Source organism: Haemorhous mexicanus, chromosome 31, assembly GCF_027477595.1.
Source record: "Haemorhous mexicanus isolate bHaeMex1 chromosome 31, bHaeMex1.pri, whole genome shotgun sequence".
In the NCBI taxonomy this organism is placed as follows: domain Eukaryota; kingdom Metazoa; phylum Chordata; class Aves; order Passeriformes; family Fringillidae; genus Haemorhous; species Haemorhous mexicanus.
In genome coordinates, this window is record NC_082371.1 from 1,911,252 (window position 1) to 1,931,890 (window position 20,639).

Sequence of the window (20,639 nt, forward strand, 5' to 3'; positions counted from 1 at the left end):
CACCTGCACAGGGGACAGCAGTGACCCCAGATCCCAGACACAGTGACAGCCAGCCCTGTCACCTGCACAGGGGACAGCAGTGACCCCAAATCCCAGACACAGTGACAGCCAGCCCTGTCACCTGCACAGGGGACAGCAGTGACCCCAAATCCCAGACACAGTGACAGCCAGCCCTGTCACCTGCACAGGGGACAGCAATGACCCCAGATCCCAGACACAGTGACAGCCAGCCCTGTCACCTGCACAGGGGACAGCAGTGACCCCAGACACAGTGACAGCCAGCCCTGTCACCTGCACAGGGGACAGCAGGGACCTCAGATCCCAGACACAGTGACAGCCAGCCCTGTCACCTGCACAAGGGGACAACAGTGACCCCAAATCCCAGCTGGGCAGTGACAGCCAGCCCTGTCACCTGCACAGGGGACAGCAGTGACCCCAGATCCCAGACACAGTGACAGCCAGCCCTGTCACCTGCACAGGGGACAGCAGTGACCCCAGACAAAGTGACAGCCAGCCCTGTCACCTGCACAGGGGACAGCAGTGACCCCAGATCCCAGACACAGTGACAGCCAGCCCTGTCACCTGCACAGGGGACAGCAGGGACCCCAGATCCCAGACACAGTGACAGCCAGCCCTGTCACCTGCACAGGGGACAGCAGGGACCCCAGATCCCAGACACAGTGACAGCCAGCCCTGTCACCTGCACAGGGGACAGCAGGGACCCCAGATCCCAGACACAGTGACAGCCAGCCCTGTCACCTGCACAGGGGACAGCAGTGACCCCAGATCCCAGACACAGTGACAGCCAGCCCTGTCCCCTGCACAGGGGACAGCAGGGACCCCAGATCCCAGACACAGTGACAGCCAGCCCTGTCCCCTGCACAGGGGACAGCAGGGACCCCAGATCCCAGACACAGTGACAGCCAGCCCTGTCCCCTGCACAGGGGACAGCAATGACCCCAGATCCCAGACACAGTGACAGCCAGCCCTGTCCCCTGCACAGGGGACAGCAGTGACCCCAGATCCCAGACACAGTGACAGCCAGCCCTGTCACCTGCACAGGGGACAGCAGGGACCCCCTGTGCCACACAGGCTCTGTGAGATGGCAGCACAGCCCTGAACCAAGCCCAAGTGACAGAGTGTCCTCAGGGGCTGCTCCTGTCATTGTCACTGCCAGAAATGAAGGGTGGCACTATTTTCAACTTAAGAATTCTTTATTCTAAATATCACGTGAGATTTTAGAGAATATCCAGCTACAGCTCAAGAGCACTCACAAGTTTCTTTGTTACAAGATAATATATAACTTTATAATAATATATATTATACATAATATACATAACTTTCTAAACTAATATATAACTTTCAAAACTAATATAACTTTCTAAACCAATGGACAGTTGCCACAGAATTTCTTTTACTTTCCTAATTTATCACCTTTACTTTAACTTCTGCTGCACTGTGGATATTTCTGTCTAATGGCTTCTGTCTCATTTGTACACAAATGTTTCTGTTAAACTTCTAAATTTTTAATTTATAAACCCTTCACCATCTTATCTATACTTTCTCACTTATTTAAGGCATCTTTTTACTTACAACTATAGAAACATAAATTTATGATTTTTCTGTTTAATATCTGCGTGCTATATTTTTCCTCTATAATTTCTCACTTAAGGCATATTTTTACTTACAGCTATAGAAATATAAGTTTATTATTTTTCTGTTTAAAATCTGTGTGCTATATTTTTCCTCTATAGTTTCTCACTGATTTAAGGCATATTTTTACTTACAACTATAGAAATTTATGATTTTCTGTTTAATACCTGTGTGCTTTAATTTTCCTCTATAATTTCTCACTTAAGGCATATTTTTACTTACAGCTATAGAAACATAAATTTATGATTTTTCTGTTTAATATCTGTGTGTTGTATTTTTACATCAATCCAAGCTTCTCCTAAGGCTGCAAATCAAATCCAACCCTTCTGTGCCTGTGGAAGTTTCTGGATTTCTGATTCCCACATGCTGCCATGGCCCTGTCTCCTGGTGCTGCAAGCTGGGCTCACAGGGCAGCATCCAGCCCTTAATTCCTTCCTCAGCCCTGCTTCCCTCGGGCACTTTTATATTTATAAAAATATTATATTTCTATTTTTAAATATATTTCTATTTTACTAAGGAGTGCAAAGTCAGGTTTTAATCAGACACATTTGTGGAAAAAAGAAAACAACATCAACATCTCCTGAGTGTTTCACCTGCTCTCTCCTCCTGGCTCTGCAAGGAACTGCCTCAGTGTTGCAATCAAATGGACCACACCACAAAAAATCAAACTAGAACATTTTTCTGTGCCTTTGCAGCCCAAATTTCAAGCCCTGCTCGACGTTCCTGTGGTGTCAGCTGGAATGAAATGGCCCATCTGGGCACAAAGCTGTTCAAAAGAGTGAGATGACATTGCATCCAAAAGCATTTTGTGCTTTAAAACCTGAAACATTTGTTCCTGTCTGGTTTAAGGATCCATCCAATAACAGTATTGCCCAAAGCAATTGCATAAAACACATCAAGTTTCCTTAAAATTGGCATTATTCTTAGTTTGAAACTGAGAATTCCCTATCTCCTGTGTGAACATACAGCTCTAGATGTGCACCATTGATCTGAGGAATAATAATTCCAGGTTATTTTGAAATTAACAGGTTCTAATTGCTGGGACACGGGTTGGAGTGCTGGGGGAACAGCTGAGCTCCATCATCCCAAAGTTCCCTTTCAACCTGAACAATTCTGGGATTCCAGAATCATCACAGGCACCAACAGCAAAAACCCCTTTATTCTAAAAAGGGCACCAGGGTTTATTACCTCTGGCTCATTAATTACTGTCATTATCACTGGTATTTATGTGCTAAAAGGTCAAGGGCAGCTGATCCTTCCTGGGAACAGGGACATCCATCAAGTCTGCTGTCACACTTCTCAAGGAAACCCAAGTGACAACACTCCAAACAGTCTCAGCTTCCAGCCCCTGAAGCAGTGCAAAGGAAGCAGCCTGTTGAAAATGCTGGTTGGGATTTCTCTGGAGAGCCACTGGCAAGCTGTAAGGATTTTTTATGCACATCCACAGATTGATCCATTATTGTTTTGGCTGTTGTACTTCAGGCCAGTGCTCAGACTGGGATTCAAAGGAGCATTCTGAGGAATCACAGGAATTGGTTTGTGTTCTAGGCAATTCCCCAAATAAAAATGCTGTTTATTTTTCACCTCCAAGACTTTTTATTTTTTTAGCCTTTTCTAAAAGCTAAACAATGATTCTGTGGAATTAACCTAAGACAAAACATTTTAAAATATTCCTGAGCTACCCAAAAACAAAATAAACCAATTCTTCATCTTTTAAACTTTTTTTTTTTTTTGGCTTGGAAGCCTTTCAGTGGGTGGCTGTGATTTCATCAGCAAACTTCCCTGCATGACCAAAGGCAAGAGAAAGAGCTCCAGAATCCTGCACTCAGCACTTTGACACAGGAACAAGGGGATGGAGCAGGAGGGCAAGTCCCAACCTGCTGCCCTGGGTTCCCACTGTCACTTCTTGGCTTTTATTGCTAAACCCTTCCTACACACCATCCTACCAAATAAAAGGGGCAAAATGTCTATTTTGGTTCAAGGCTGGGGGTTTTGGGCTCAGGCAGCAATGTCTGCCTGCCCCAGGACACTTCTGGAAAGAATGAAATCCATGCTCAGTGTCAAAAAGCAAACTGAACACAGCAGTACCTGCTCTTTTTGGTTTTTGGAACACCTGGGAATGGCAGTCATTGCTGGGTTTTTCCCTTTCCTGCTCTATGATTTTCTCCTCAGAAAAAAATATTTATTAACTTTTATGCCTCCACGTTTCTGGAGGACAAATTGTAAATACAGCAGGAAAAATTTCTCTACTGGAACAGGGAAGTGTGGAATTACCATCCCTGGAAGTGCTCAAAAATTGTTCAGTGCTGGGAACTGAGCTGCATTCCAAGGTCTGGGAGGTCTTTCCCAGCCTGAAGGATTCTGTGATTCCAACTGCCATCACCTAAGCTTTTCAGGCTGGAGATAAACCAGTCTGAAGACACTCCCCAAGTTTTATCAGTCCTGGCAGCACTGAACTTGGGAGAAAAAACCTGTCAGAGATGGCAGTGCAAAGGATTTTCCTCCTGTTTTCTTTTTAACACTGAGGAGAATCCCACCACTCCTCTTTGTCTTTCAGTGGTGAACTGTGCTAAATTTTCATTCTAATTCTTCATTGCTCCTTTAAAAGAACACAAAGTTCCCTTTCAGAGCTGCAAGCACAGCCACACCTGGCTCTGAATGGGTCACATGTTTGCTTCCCCTCCTCTGCATCCACAGCAAAAATTCTCGGCTGTGAATTTCCTCCGCTGAAGTGTAATTTGCAGTGCTAAAATTCACTTTATTACATGGCAGTAAGACAAAAAAAATAACCCTTGGGTATTCTATTCAAAACATGTGATGGTTTAAAGCCATCATTCCCACTTATTTCCACACAGACACCTCTAATCCCACTTCAGGAATCAGCAGGATGTTGTTTGGTGGCATTTCTAACAATCCAAAGTGCAAAATGGCAGCAGGGAACAGACTTAAACACCATCTCAGAACAACTCAGGAGAGAGCAGAGCATCTGAAGGGAGTTATCATGAGTCAGGGATTTGAAACTCTTGTAAATAATGCAAATTTAATGCAACAGATCTGCATCCCCTGCATCCAGGGCTGCTTGCCAGGCACTGAGAGGAGCTGCAGCCTAAAACTGATGTGCTACCAACATGCATCACATCAAGAATATTCTACTCCATCACTAATATGTGCCTCCCTTTTCACTTTCTATTTCAAATGGGAGGCACCTCTAAACAAAAATAAAATCCTGGTGGATAAACAAAGATGTCAAGGATGAAGAATCCCTGCTGTCACCAGAGAATTCAAATATTGATTATTTTCTCTGGTAAAAACTCCCAGGGCACGATCTCTTGATGCAGAGGGAGAATCTCCAGACACAGTGGTGCCTTTTGAGGGGAGAATCAGGGAATTATGGGATGTCCTGAGCTGGGAGGGACCCCCAGGGATCACCCAGTCCAAGCCCTGCAGTGACACCCCAAAACCCCACCCTGGGAGCTCTGGCAGCCCTGGGGCTGTGCCCATTCCCTGGGGAGCCTCAGGGGGAAGAACCTTCCCCTGACACCCCCCTAAACCTCATTTGATGAACTTAACTCTAAACCTCCCCCAAATAAGAGATTTTCAGCTGCAGGGGCCACCTCAATTCAGCCAGCAAGAGAAATCACTGGTTGGATATTCCAGACTGTTCCAATACTCAACTCATTGCAACAGGGTCTTGTCTCAAAAAAAAAAAAAAAGAAAGAAAGAAAAAGGAAAAAAAATAAAAAAGAAAACCATCAGTGTAATAACAAACTGCCATCAACTCTTCTGATGTTTTTCAAGCCAAAGTTAGAAACATCATTAGAAATAATAAGCTTGCTCTGAAATGGAAGAATGCAAAATAAAGACCACTGCCAAAATGTGAAGTTACGCAAGGAACACTTGAGAATTTCTTGTTCAGTGGGCTGACAGCAAACACCTCTGTCTGCAGAGCAGGGAAACCCCAGGGTGAGAGCACTGCAGAGTCTGGAAAAGGCAATTTTAGTCCTTATACATCCCATCCAGCACCCTTGTTTTGTAAGCACATCATTTCTCACTCGGAATCCCAGACTGCTTTGGGTTAAAAGGGATTTGAAAGATTTCATTCCACACCTTCCACTGTCCCAGGCTGCTCCAAGCCCCCAACCTGGCCTTGGGCACTGCCAGGGATCCAGGGGCACCCACAGCTGCTCTGGGCACCTGTGCCAGGGCCTGCCACCCTCCCAGGGAGGAATTCCTGCCCAATATCCCCTCCAACCCTGCCCTCTGGCAGTGGGAAGCCATCTCCAGGCCCTTGTTAAGATTCTCTCCTGCACTGGAAGGCCACAATGAGGTCATCCCCAAATTTCCCTTCTCTTTAACTGACTCTTCCTCAAGGCCAATTCCAGTCAGGGTGTGCCAGGGGAGAGGAAAAGGCCTGGGGATGGCAGGGGAGAGGAAAAGGTTTGGGGATGGCAGGGGACAGGAAAAGGTCTGGGGATGGCAGGGGACAGGAAAAGGTCTGGGGATGGCAGGGGACAGGAAAAGGTCTGGGGATGGCAGGGGAGAGGAAAAGAGTCTGGGGATGGCAGGGGAGAGGAAAAGGTTTGGGGATGGCAGGGGAGAGGAAAAGGTCTGGGGATGGCAGGGGACAGGAAAAGGTCTGGGGATGGCAGGGGACAGGAAAAGGTCTGGGGATGGCAGGGGACAGGAAAAGGACAGGGGATGGCAGGGGACAGGAGAAGGACAGGGGATGGCAGGGGACAGGAAAAGACCTGGGGATGGCAGGGGACAGGAAAAGGTCTGGGGATGGCAGGGGACAGGAAAAGGTTTGGGGATGGCAGGGGACAGGAAAAGGTCTGGGGATGGCAGGGGAGAGGAAAAGAGTCTGGGGATGGCAGGGGACAGGAAAAGGCCTGGGGATGGCAGGGGACAGGAAAAGATCTGGGGATGGCAGGGGACAGGAAAAGAGTCTGGGGATGGCAGGGGACAGGAAAAGGCCTGGGGATGGCAGGGGAGAGGAAAAGGTTTGGGGATGGCAGGGGACAGGAAAAGGTCTGGGGATGGCAGGGGAGAGGAAAAGGTTTGGGGATGGCAGGGGACAGGAAAAGGCCTGGGGATGGCAGGGGACAGGAAAAGGCCTGGGGATGGCAGGGGACAGGAAAAGGTTTGGGGATGGCAGGGGACAGGAAAAGGTTTGGGGATGGCAGGGGACAGGAAAAGGTTTGGGGATGGCAGGGGAGAGGAAAAGGTCTGGGGATGGCAGGGGACAGGAAAAGGTCTGGGGATGGCAGGGGACAGGAGAAGGTCTGGGGATGGCAGGGGACAGGAAAAGGTTTGGGGATGGCAGGGGAGAGGAAAAGGTCTGGGGATGGCAGGCACACATCACCTCAGCACAAAGTGAGGAATTTTCCTGCCCCTTGGGCAGGTTCTGACAGGACAGATTGATGCAGGGAGCCTTGAGAACAGCACACAGGCTGGAGAAATGGAAATGCTTCAGCCTTGGGAAGCTCTGGAGGAAGAACACCCTGAACAGAAAATCCCTGCAAAGGAAGGACTCCAACTTCCAGGGATTCCCTGGATTCCCCTGGCAGTTCTACACAAGGGTATATTCTAACCTTGATTACCAAAACTTTTATGTTTGTGGGGGAAAAAAAGAGCAGGATGTAACCAAACCCTTCAAAAATTAACATCTCTGCAACTGTATTTGTGATCCTTGCCATTTATCCTGTTTTCCCTATCTGCTACTGCTGCTCTTACTGCTTACATCACGGAGATGATAAAAACAAATCCTCGAGGCAGGGCTGCTTCCTGGTGTTTGGAAAAGCCCTGGCACATCCCTGCAGCCACTGCATTTACATGCAGTTATCTCCAGGCTGGTTTCTAGCTCATTTGGAAAAGTCTATCTAACTTTTCAGCCCCTGCCTGAGCCGTGACAGGTGAGACACAGCAAAAGAAGTGTTTCTAACAGGTAGGAAAATCCAGAAATCCAAGCAGCAGAGATGAGCACAGCACATCCAGAGCCCCATCTCAAACCCTTCCACTTTGTTACAGAAAGGATTAAAAATCTCCCCACTACTGTTCAGTTCAAGTGAGCATGGCAATCATCTCTCACTGCTGCTGAAACAACAAACTGGCACACTGTGAAAGAGATTTGATCCTGCTCATGGCCACAAAATAAAACCATTCCTAACTCCAGCCACTTCAGTACCAGAGGTTACACAGCAAACCAGCAGGACACAGCAGAGCAGAGACGATGAAGCTTTTAAAGCCAGCTTAAGTGTGCCATGACTTGCAAATCACCCCACAGACACATCACTCACTTGCTTTGAAGGACAGTGCTCGCTCTTCTCCTCTGTCATCTTCCCCCCCTTGGGAGCCCTTCTTGGCTGCTTGATGCTGGTTTTTATGGCAGGCCGGCAGACATAATTCTCCAGGTTCTTGGGAGGTTTTTTGGTCCTCTTGGCTTGAAGGCCAATCTTCAGTTTGAGGTTTCCCTCGGAGAAGTTGGTTTCTTTCACGGAGAACTGCTGCTGTGCATCGCCCAGGGCCTCGCTCTTGCTGCTCTCTGTGCTCCCCTCCCTGCTCTTCTTCTTCCCCTCCTCCTCCTCCTTGCTGCAGCCCTCGAGCTCTGCTTCCCCCTTGCCCACCAAGGTGCCAATGTTTGCCACGGAGGGGCTTTTCCCAGCAAACCCTTCAGAATCAGAACCCAAGCCTAACATAGCAGTACTCCGAGGGTCCATCACAGAATATCTGCCTGCAGGAGGTTTGGAGGGAAGCTTTACAGAGATGTGTTCCTCAGCAGAGCTGTTCCACTATGGGCACTCAGCATCTTTCACTCTGTGGGAGGACAAGACACAGCATGAACTTGGATTTTCTAGCAGAAATTAAATTCATGTTAATAAAACCCATATAGAAATATAAAACCAATATAGAAATAATAATATACAAAACCAATCTAGAAATAATAATACATAAACCAATCTAGAAATAATAATACATAAAACCAAGATATAAACAATATATATAAAACCAATATAGAAACAATAATATATAAAACCAATATGGAAATAATAATATATAAAACCAATATGGAAATAATAATATATAAAACTAATATAGAAATAATATATAACCAATATAGAAATAATATATATAAAACCAAAATAGAAATAATATATAAAACCAACATATAAATAATAATATAAAAAGCCAATATAGAAATAATAATACATAAGACCAATATATAAATAATATAAAACCCCAATATATAATATATAAATGATGATATATAAAGCCAATATATAATAATATATAAAACCAATATATAAATAATACATACAAATATAAATATAATAGTGTATAAAGCAATATATAAATAATATATATATCAAACCTAATATATAAATAATAATAAATAAATCTATATATAATATATAACCAATATATACATAATAATATATAAAGCCAATATATAAATAATACTGTATAAAGCCAATATATAAATAATATATACCAAACCTCAATATATAAATAATAATATATGAATCTATATGTAATATATAACCTATATAAAAATAATACTATATGAAGCCAATATATAAATAATAGATATATATCAAACCTCAATATATAAATAATAATATATGAATCTATACATAATACACACAACCAATATATACATAATAATATATAAAGCCAATATATAATAATATAGAACACTAATATATAATTAATAAAACAATATATAAATAATAATACATAAACCCTATATATAATATATAAAACCAATATATAAATTATAATCTATAAACCCAAATATATAAATAATAAATATATGATTTAATGATATATAAGTATATCATGTATAAAACCAATTAGAAAACAAACAATTGTACTCCAGACAAGCAAGCAGCTGATGCTCCAACACACCAAGGCTTCCAGTCACCTCCTCCAAAACCACAATTTAGCTGTAAAATCCTTCTAAATAGCAAAATAAAATGCATGTGATTATTATAACCTCCAAATTATCCACATGATGGCTACAGATTTTAATAGTGGCCATCAAATTAATTTTGTATTTATAACCAGAGCCCAGCTAGTCCCAGCCTTGCTGGAGCTGCACCTGTGGAGGGAGCAGGCAAGTGAGAGCCATGAGAGAGCACCCAAAGCCCAGCAATATTCTGGTTTGAGTTCTCTGGAAAGCACCCAAAGCCCAGCAAAATTCTGGTTTGAGTTCTCTGGAAAGCACCCAAAGCCCAGCAATATTCTGGTTTGAATTCTCAGTTTACAAACACACCACAAAATCCTCTTGGTAGCTGAGCACTGTCCCCAGCTCAGGAAGAAGGCTGGGGGACAGCCACCAACCCCAGCAAACACTCACACACTGCCTGTGCTTCCTGAGGGGAAATCCACACTCCCACCAGCAGATATTGGTAGGAATATTACACTGACCTACTGAGCAGAAAATGATAGAGGGAATCATCCTAACTACAGCAGATTGGAGTCAAGCCCTGAGTTTGTGAGGGTCCTCTGACCCTGAGCTCCCCTCCCTGCCACATTACAAACCAAACCTGTGCTCCTTGTCATTTTATCACGCAGACCAAAACCCCAAAATCTCAAAATCCCAGAACTCTTTGAGGTGACTTTAAAGATCACCTCATTCCACTCCTGCCATGGCAGGGACCCTCCCTGCCACATTACAAACCAAACCTGTGCTCCTTGTCATTTTATCATGCAGACCAAAATCCCAAAATCTCAAAATCCCAGAACTCTTTGGGCTGGGAGGGGCTTTAAAGATCACCTCATTCCACTCCTGCCATGGCAGGGACACCTTCCACTATGCCAGGTTGCTCCAAGTCCTGTCCAAGCTGGAATCCTTCCAGGGATGGGGAACCCTGGGCCAGGGTCTCACCACAAAGCAATTCCCCTCTGTCCTGTCCCTAAACCTTTGTAAATTCTCTCTCCATTTTTCTTGCAGGATCCCTTAAGGCACTGAAAAATTATTTGGTGGGGGGGCATTCGAAGGAGAAAATGTTTAAACACCTTTATCATTTTTGATAACAGAAACAGGTCTGAAAAAACACTGATTTGCTGAAAAACGCATCACAGGCACCAAACCAGCCTGAACCTTCTGTCCTTATCTTCCCTCCAGTCATTAAGTCATTTATTAAGTCATTAATTGTGAGCAATGGCATGGAAAGATGCCATGACCTCAAAATGAGTTTCAGGTAAAGGTCTCAAGGTGCCCAGCACTTTTCTGGGATGGCTGGCATCCTGGCAGGTCAGAAGGAGCACAGAGCACCTGGCAGGTGCCACAGCCCCCCCTGGGCAGACAAAACCTGGGGAAGCAGCAGCAAGGAGCTGAGTTTTGGGGTGCTCAGGAGCGTGGGGAGGGGAAAGGATCAGCAATGTGAAAGGTGACACCAGAGAGCACCAAGGCAACTGCAGGGGACACAGGCTGGGGACAGATGCCAGGATTAGTGGGGGCAGAAGAAATGCTGCTGGGAGCACCAGATGCAGCCAGTCACAAAGCCAGGCTCAGTCCTCAGAGAAAACAAACTTATTTCCATGTGTTCTGGGCACATTATTCATGGGGTTTCTAGCTGCAGCTCTGGCTTCCCAACTCCACACATCCTCAGCAATCAAACCTGCTATTATTACTCATAAGACCAGAGGTAATTCGATAAAATCTCCATTTTACAAGGAGGAAAAAAGGGTAGAGCAGTGTGACATGGACACAGAGAGTGAGTCAGTTCAAAGCCCAGTGTTAGTCCAACAGGCTTCAGCATGTCACTAAGAATGGGATATTTCTTATTTATCAGTGTGCAAGGAAAACTGGCCAGCAGGTAAATCACTCTGAGCCAAAGTCCAAGAAAAGGGACAATCCCACATGCCATCCTGCTCCTCTCAAACCTGTGCTCACACAACCCTTTCCTCCTCTGGAGTGCAGAGCAGTGACAACACTTCAGACATTTTCTTACAAATAAAATGAATTCATCAGCTTCAAGGCAAGACTCACACGCTGACTCAAAATGCAGAGTGGGAGAGAGCAAAGGAAAGGTGTTCACACCCTGCTCTGTGCTGAGAGGGGCAGTGACTATCCCAAAACAAGTTGATGGCCCCACAAACACAGAGCAGGTCATTTATTTATGCACTAATTACTCTCATCAATGTGCAAGGAAAACTGGCCAGCAGGTAAATCACTCTGAGCTAAAGCCTGAATTTGTATGATTCAAGTCCAAGAAAAGGGACAATCCCACATGCCATCCTGCTCCTCTCAAACCTGTGCTCACACAACCCTTTCCTCCTCTGGAGTGCAGAGCAGTGACAACACTTCAGACATTTTCTTACAAATAAAATGAATTCATCAGCTTCAAGGCAAGACTCACACGCTGACTCAAAATGCAGAGTGGGAGAGAGCAAAGGAAAGGTGTTCACACCCTGCTCTGTGCTGAGAGGGGCAGTGACTATCCCAAAACAAAGTTGATGGCCCCACAAACACAGAGCAGGTCATTTATTTATGCACTAATTACTCTCATCAATGTGCAAGGAAAACTGGCCAGCAGGTAAATCACTCTGATCTAAAGCCTGAATTTGTATGATTCAAGTCCAAGAAAAGGGACAATCCCACATGCCATCCTGCTCCTCTCAAACCCGTGCTCACACAACCCTTTCCTCCTCTGGAGTGCAGAGCAGTGACAACACTTCAGACATTTTCTTACAAATAAAATGAATTCATCAGCTTCAAGGCAAGACTCACACGCTGACTCAAAATGCAGAGTGGGAGAGAGCAAAGGAAAGGTGTTCACACCCTGCTCTGTGCTGAGAGGGGCAGTGACTATCCCAAAACAAAGTTGATGGCCCCACAAACACAGAGCAGGTCATTTATTTATGCACTAATTACTCTCAAATGCTAATCCTGGGTTTTGCCTGTCACCTCCTCCCAGCTCCCCAGGAACTCACGGGATGTGTGAATGCCACTCAGCTCTCCCCTCCCTGCCTGATCAAGTTCAAGCTTCCTGTCGCTGTCTCCAAGGTGTTCTCAAGTGTTCCCTGGCTCTCCCCTGCTCCTGTTCCCGAGCTGTTGCCCCAGTGATGCCACTGTTTGTTTTCTTTTCTCACTTTCCCTCCTCTGTGCTACTCCTCAGGCTCCCTGCAGGATCTGCTCCACTCCTCTAAACCTCGAGGATGTCAAAGCAGATGAGCAGCCAAGTGGTGACAGCCACAGCTAAAAAAACCTGCAAGAATTCACCCTGAAAACTCTGATGCTGGGCACTTTAAAGCCCTAAAATGATCATATTTAACCACGTGAGTGAGGTCCTTATCTGTGCTTCTGCTTTCCATGTTTGCTGCACGAAGTTCCAAGTCTTGTTCTGAATTATCCCTCATCCATGCTGTCAGATTAAATAATACATTGCAGTTAAGAAATAGTTACTTTCTGATTATAACATCTATATTCCAAATCTTGTTCTGAATTATCCCTCATCCATGCTGTCAGATTAAACCTTTATAATATATTTTAGCTAAGAATAGTTAATTTCTGATTGTAATTATATTCCAAGTCTTGCTCTGAATTATCCCTCACCCATGGTGTCAGATTAAATAATATAATATACTGTAGTTAAGAAATAGTTAACTTCTGATAATAACATCTATATTCCAAGTCTTGTTCTGAATTATACCTCATTAATGGTGTCAGATTAAATAATTATAATATATTTTAGTTAAGAAATAGTTAATTTCTGATTATAATTATATTCCAAGTCTTGCTCTGAATTATCCCTCATCCACAGTGTCAGATTAAATCTTTATAATATATTTTAGCTAAGAAATAGTTAATTTCTGATTATAATTATATTCCAAGTCTTGTTCTGAATTATTCTCACCTATGGTGTCAGATTAAATCATATAATATATTTTAGTTAAGAAATAGTTAATTTCTGATTATAATTATATTCCAAGTCTTGCTCTGAATTATCCCTCATCCACAGTGTCAGATTAAATCATATAATATATTTTAGCTAGGAAATAGTTAATTTCTTTTTATATTTATATTCCAAGTCTTGTTCTGAATTATCCCTCATCCACAGTGTCAGATTAAATCATATAATATATTTTAGCTAGGAAATAGTTAATTTCTGATTATAATTATAACATCTATATTGTCTCACCCTTCACATGAGACTGACAACAAAATAAAAGTTTTTTTTCTCCCTTGCCCCATCTCTAGGTCAGAAAAAAGCCTTAATCTGACACATGGGATTTAAGGTTAATGAAATTTGCTGGATTGAAAACCACCCAGTCCCAAATCCCTGCACGGGCTCTCAAGTGAGGAGAAGACATGGCTCACCACCTCCCTACCCAGCAAATCACATCAAACTCCCACCCCTCAGCCAGCAGCTTCTGCACATCTCAAATCCCTCCTGAAATTCTTCTTCCCCCCCAAAAAATGACCTGTGAGGCATTTGAACATCCATTCTGACAGGTGCCACAGGATCCAAGGGCTGCTCATGAGTGATTTCTCTACTGCCAGGCACTCTCTGAACTCCTGGAATTCCCCCTCATTCCCTGGTGTCACATCCCAAACCCTCTCTGCCCATTTCTGCTCCTCTGCTCTCCCAAAAACAAACTGCCAGACCCCAGGTATGTTCCCCCACACCCCTCAGCAAGAATTAACTGAGATTTCCCCTCTGTTCATTCCTCTGCTGCTGCTCTTGATGAAAACACGCTGTCATGTCCTATTTGGAAGGTGAATATTTTTCTTTTGGCTCTTTTCATTGCTTCAGCTCCAAGGGACATTAAAACCAATTCAGCTAAGTGTTAGAAATCCCAGAATATTACTATTAACTCTATGGCCTCCCACAGTCCCCTCTCAAATCCTTGTCTTCTTTTCTTGCCTAAAAAACACAGAACACACTCAGAAAAGTGAAATAAAAAGTGGAATAAAGCCTTAAACTATTTTTTCTTCATCACAGGGGAACCAGGAGCTCAAGGCCCTTGGGTCACCTGCACAAGCATCCTTAAAATGTTTATAGAGATTGAGACATGTTCCTGTCCCCTCTCAAATTCCTTGTCTTCTTTTCTTGCCTAAAAAACACAGACCACACTCAGAAAAGAGAAATAAAAAGTGGAATAAAGCCTTAAACTATTTTTTCTTCATCACAGGGGAACCAGGAGCTCAAGGCCCCTGGATCACCTGCACAAGCACCCTTAAAATGTGTAGGGATGGAGACATTTCCCAGCAATAAAGTTCCTGTCCCCTCTCAAATCCCTTGTCTTCTTTGCTAAAAAACACAGAACACACTCAGAAAAGAGAAATAAAAAGTGGAATAAAGCCTTAAACTATTTCTCTACATCACAGGGGAAACAAGAGCTCAAGGTCCCTGGATCACCTGCACAAGCACCCTTAAAATGTGTAGGGATGGAGACATTTCCCAGCAATAAAGTTCCTGTCCCCTCTCAAATCCCTTGTCTTCTTTTCTTTGCTAAAAAACACAGACCACATTCAGAAAAAAAATAAATAAAAAGTGGAATAAAAAGTGAAATAAAGCCTTAAACTACTTATCTACATCACAATCCCTGAGCAGGGGAACCAGGAGCTCAAGGCCCCTGGATCACCTGCACAAGCATCCTTAAATTGTTTAGAGATGGAGACACTTCCCAGGAATAAAGTTCCTGTCCCCTCTCAAATTCCTTGTCTTCATTTCTTGGCTGAGGAAGACAGACCACTCTCAAAAAAGAGAAATAAAAAGTGGAATAAAAATTGGAATAAAGCCTTAAAGAATTTCTCTACATCACAGGGAACCAGGAGCTCAAGGCCCCTGGATCACCTGCACAAGCACCCCTAAAATGTTTAGAGATTGAGACATGTTCCTGTCCCTTCTCAAATTCCTGATTTTCTTTGCTAAAAAACACAGACCACACTCAGAAAAGAGAAATAAAAAGTGGATAAAGCCTTAAACTATTTTTCTTCATCACAGGGAACCAGGAGCTCAAGGCCCCTGGATCACCTGCACAAGGCACCCTTAAAATGTTTAGAGATTGAGACATGTTCCTGTCCCCTCTCAAATTCCTTGTCTTCTTTTCTTGCCTAAAAAACACAGACCACACTCAGAAAAGAGAAATAAAAAGTGGAATAAAGCTTTAAACAATTTTTTCTTCATCACAGGGAAACCAGGAGCTCAAGGCCCTTGGGTCACCTGCACAAGCATCCTTAAAATGTTTAGAGATTGAGATATGTTCCTGTCTCCTCTCAAATTCCTTGTCTTCTTTTCTTGCCTAAAAAACACAGACCACACTCAGAAAAGAGAAATAAAAAGTGGAATAAAGCCTTAAACTATTTTTTCTTCATCACAGGGGAACCAGGAGCTCAAGGCCCCTGGATCACCTGCACAAGCACCCTTAAAATGTGTAGGGATGGAGACATTTCCCAGCAATAAAGTTCCTGTCCCCTCTAAAATCCCTTGTCTTCTTTGCTAAAAAACACAGAGCACACTCAGAAAAGAGAAATAAAAAGTGGAATAAAGCCTTAAACTATTTCTCTACATCACAGGGGAACCAGGAGCTCAAGGCCCCTGGATCACCTGCACAAGCATCCTTAAAATGTGTAGGGATGGAGACATTTCTCAGCAATAAAGTTCCTGTCCCCTCTCAAATCCCTTGTCTTCTTTTCTTTGCTAAAAAACACAGACCACATTCAGAAAAAAAATAAATAAAAAGTGGAATAAAAAGTGAAATAAAGCCTTAAACTACTTATCTACATCACAATCCCTGAGCAGGGGAACCAGGAGCTCAAGGCCCTTGGGTCACCTGCACAAGAATCCTTAAAATGTTTAGAGATTGAGACATGTTCTTGTCCCCTCTCAAATTCCTTGTCTTCTTTTCTTGGCTAAGGAAGACAGACCACACTCAGAAAAGTGAACTAAAAAGTAGAATAAAACCTTAAAGAATTTCTCTACATCACAGGGGAACCAGGAGCTCAAGGCCCCTGGATCACCTGCACAAGGCACCCTTAAAATGTTTAGAGATTGAGACATGTTCCTGTCCCCTCTCAAATTCCTGATTTTCTTTGCTAAAAAACACAGACCACACTCAGAAAAGAGAAATAAAATTGGATAAAGCCTTAAACTATTTTTCTTCATCACAGGGAACCAGGAGCTCAAGGCCCCTGGATCACCTGCACAAGCACCCTTAAAATGTTTAGAGATGGAGACATTTCCCAGCAATAAAGTTCCTCTTTGCTTGACAGGAGGTAACAAATAAAACTCTTTCCAATCAGAAGCTGCTGGGTTTTTCTTCTGACAGACAGAAATCCCAGGGGATCTGTCTTGTCAGGAAGAATATTCCACAGAAGTGCTGGGAGCAGAGGGAAAGCACCTGGAACAGGACACAGATTTTTTTTTTTGGAAGAAAGGCAGAGGACAGATAGGGTAAAACACCCTGGAAAAATGCTCCAGTGGGAGGAAAACTGGGAAGCAGAAATAGAGTTTCTCCTGGTTTTTAAGCTGGCCCCAGACCTGACTGCAGGTCTGGCATCACAGGGCTGACTTTGGAGGTGCAGGATAATTCTGTTGGTTCTTTATTCATATGCAAATAAAGGCAAAATTGTTAAATCTGCATAACCAACCAAAGGTTCCTCCAGCCTTAGGCTGTGAGTGCCAACACTGAGGGAAAAGCAGTTTGGGAATTCTCCTGAAATATTATCCCAGCTGCTACAGCGTGGGTCAGGAGCTCCCTGAGAGGTCTCTACATCCAGGGGATTTTTCTGGATAAAATCCATTTATTTATACCCATCCAGTAAAAGATAAGGCTCACAACAAACCAGAACTTCCCTTTGAAATCCTTTGGTTATTCCCAAGCCACACCTGTGCCACAGGTAAGGGCCAAACACAGATTTTGCTTTCTCACAACAATCACAACAGGTCTCATGACAGATTTTTCTTCCCTTTGCAAGCTGGAGATGGGACTCATGACCTCACTGGAGGGGGAGAATGTGTCCACAACAGCACCAGCCCTTCCAATTAATTGAATTTTAAAACAGCCAACAATCCCACGGACAACAATATCTATTTTTAAAATACTTTAATTCAGTAACTCCATGTGCTGTTGCCACTTTTCTCTTGTAACAACAGCACTGCCATTTTTACCAATATGTCTGTCTCTTCCACCAAGGAAAAAACCTGCTTTTTATATCCTCCAGGACACTTTAAACTTTTGAAAAAAAAAGAAAAAAAAAGAAAGCTTCTTCTGGAAATTGTAACTCAAATTTTGTCACTGGTTATTATCACTCCAACCTTTTTAGGCTGACTGCCTGTAGCAATGAATTCAAGTCCAAAAAGAAGTTGTGGTAATTTTGTCTTTTAAACCAAGATGTTTCAGACTTAAAAAAAAGAAAGCCTCTCTTTTATACTCTCAGACAGCTGAGAAAAGCTTTGGGTAAGAACACTTCAGAAGAACTCAAGCAGGCAGACAGATGATGATTTTAGAGCCCTTCTCTCCCCATATGCTCAAGCAGCTGCCAGAATTTCCCTGTTTGCCACAGAGGCACCAGGGATGATCCCAAGGTCCTCAACATGACCACAGGATTCACCCCAACCCCCTGGAAAAGAAGTGCAGGTGGAATTGAAATTACTTAGCAAAGAGAGCCAAAGAAATCAGCAAAAAAGGGGCTGAAAATGAAAACTGAGGAGATTTTACGGGATGGGGGCAAAGCCACAGGTTGTGTCCCTGCTCCCAGAGCTGGCAGCAGCTCCAGTTCCCCTGAGTGGCTCCTGACAACACAGGAGGGTGAATTCGTGTCCCGAGGCCATGGGATGGAAACCCACATTCCAAGCAGCTTCCAGTTCCCTGCTCCATAATTAACAGGGTGCAGAACCACAAACCAAAGGCCAAAACCAGGGCTTGGGAAGCCAAGAGACCACGGAAGAGAGGGACGAGGATGGGAACACACATCTTGGGTTTTGATGGATAAGATAAGGCTCAAGCACCTGAACCCAAATTCACGGGCAATAAAGCTCAAATAGGATTAAAAATACAATGAAATAATAAATAAAACTGAATAAAACTTCAAGTATAATTTTGGACAGGGAGATCACAAAGTCCACAAGACACTGACCCAATAAACCAGCCGATATCCCAAAAAAACCCCAAAAAACCCACATCGATATTTGGCAGGGACACCCCCGGCTCCATCCCCCGCCCGTCACTCGGGGCAGGACCGGGAAACACCGAACTTCGGGGATGCGCAGCCTGGGGCACGGCCCCGCTCCGCAGGGAACCGGCACCCACCAGGGGCCCCCGGTGCCACGGCAGCCCCCGGTGCCACGGCAGCCCCCGGTGCCACGGCAGCCCCCGGCCCAGGGCCGAGCGCGGCTCTCCGGCTCCCGCACCCCGGGCCCCGCCGCCGCCGCTGTCAGCGGGCCCCGCCGCCAGCGGGGATCCCCCGCCCCTCGCCGCGGTGCCTGTCAGGGATCCCCCGGTGCCCCCCGGTGCGGCGGGGACTCCCCGGGCCACCCCCGGCTGGCGGGGACCCCCCGCGCCGCTCCCGGTCCGGCTCCACGCTGCGCTCCGGGCCCTGCCGGGGATCCCCCCCCGCCGCCCCCAGGGATCCCCCGCCCTCGCCGGGGATACCCAGCGCCCGCCCCCGCGGCCGGAGCGGGGCTGCGGTGCGGGGGTGCGGGGGGAATCGGGGGAGATGCGGGGGGGGAGCGAGGCGGCCCCGCGGCGGAGCCCAGCGCGCCTCCCCTCCCCCCGGGCCGCGGGCCTGAGGCGGTCCCAGTCCCCGCCCGCTCCTCACCGTGTCAGCGGCAGCGCGGCCGGGGCCGAGCACGGGCTGCTCCGCGCCGCATCCCCGCGGCCGCCCGGGCGCGGACGGGGCCGGGGCGGGACCGGGACCGAGCGGCCGCCGCGGCGGGGCCTGAGCCGAGCGAGGCGGCGGAACCAAAATGGCGGCGGCTCCTGCTCCGCCGCGAGCGAGCGCACGGCCACGCCCCCGCCGCCGGCCACGCCCGCTCCGCGCCCGGCCACGCCCCCAGCGCGGCCACACCCCCGCGGGGCAGAGGGTGCGGCGGCCACGCCCCCGTCTTGACCACGCCCTGGATATTTAGCCACGCCCTCAAACCACGCCCTTCATTATCCCGGCCACGCCCACCGGGAAAAGGCCTTTGGAAAGGGAAAAAAGGAAAAGAGGGGGAAGGAAAAGGGGAATTTTTGCCCCAAAACGATGCAGGTGGTTTGTTCATCCCCAAAGCCATCTTTGCCTGAATGCCACACCCGCGCGCTTGCCGGGTCTGGGTCGTTAAAGTCTCCGTGTGAATGTGGAATCGTGGGATCTCCAGGGGTTGGGATGGACCTCAAAGGTTATTTAGGCTCAACTCTCCTGCCCTGGGCAGAGAGATCTCCCACCAGACCAGGTCACTCAAGGCTTGTCCAGCCCGGCCTTGGACGCTTCCAGGGATGCAGGGGCAGCCTCTGCCAGGGCCTCCCCACCCTCACAGGGAGGAATTCCTTCCTAATACGTGACCTAACTTCTCCCTCTGTCAATTTGTACCCATCACCCCTTGTCCTCTCACTACAGTTCCTGATGAAGAGTCCTTCTCCATCTCCCTGGAGCCCCTTTTAGATCCTGCTCTTCTCCAGGCTGAATATTCCCAACTCTCCCACCCTTTTCGTGACGTTGTTGTCCCCACTGGACCTCCTCCAACAATTCCACATCCTTGGTATTTTGGGAATGATGCTCACAATATCTGATGGGAATTACTACAGCCATTTGTAATTGCTGCTAAAAAGTGTTTTAAAACATTGTGTACCAGAAGTAGGAGAAATTAATTTAAAGATTAATTGTATATGCAATATGTATGCACAAAACCCAAATAAACAAAATTCCCGGGGACTAAAACACCCACAGCAAAAAGAAACGTGAGCTCTTTGCAGAAGCAGAGATTTAAGTTGTCAATACCTGAAAACCTGGCAATGAAACCACGAACAGCAAATTGCTCTTGTACCACGCATGC

General features: G+C 45.6%; 1 protein-coding gene across 4 annotated transcripts in view; it reads right to left on the minus strand.

The window, feature by feature from the left end:
• ASH1L (ASH1 like histone lysine methyltransferase) overlaps positions 1-19,557 on the minus strand; it is a 77,666-nt gene extending 58,109 nt beyond the window's left edge. For 2 of the 4 annotated variants that reach the window (XM_059870793.1, XM_059870791.1), the window contains exons 1-2: positions 19,424-19,556; positions 7,950-8,466 (exon numbers count right to left, since the gene is read on the minus strand). In XM_059870793.1, coding sequence (XP_059726776.1) covers positions 7,950-8,369 — 420 coding nt within the window. In that variant the 5' untranslated portion in view covers positions 8,370-8,466; positions 19,424-19,556. Of the gene's footprint in view, positions 1-7,949; positions 8,467-19,423 lie in introns of all 4 variants that reach the window. The other 2 variants (XM_059870795.1, XM_059870794.1) reach the window with 1 other exon arrangement.
• Between the last annotated feature and the right edge of the window lie 1,082 nt (positions 19,558-20,639).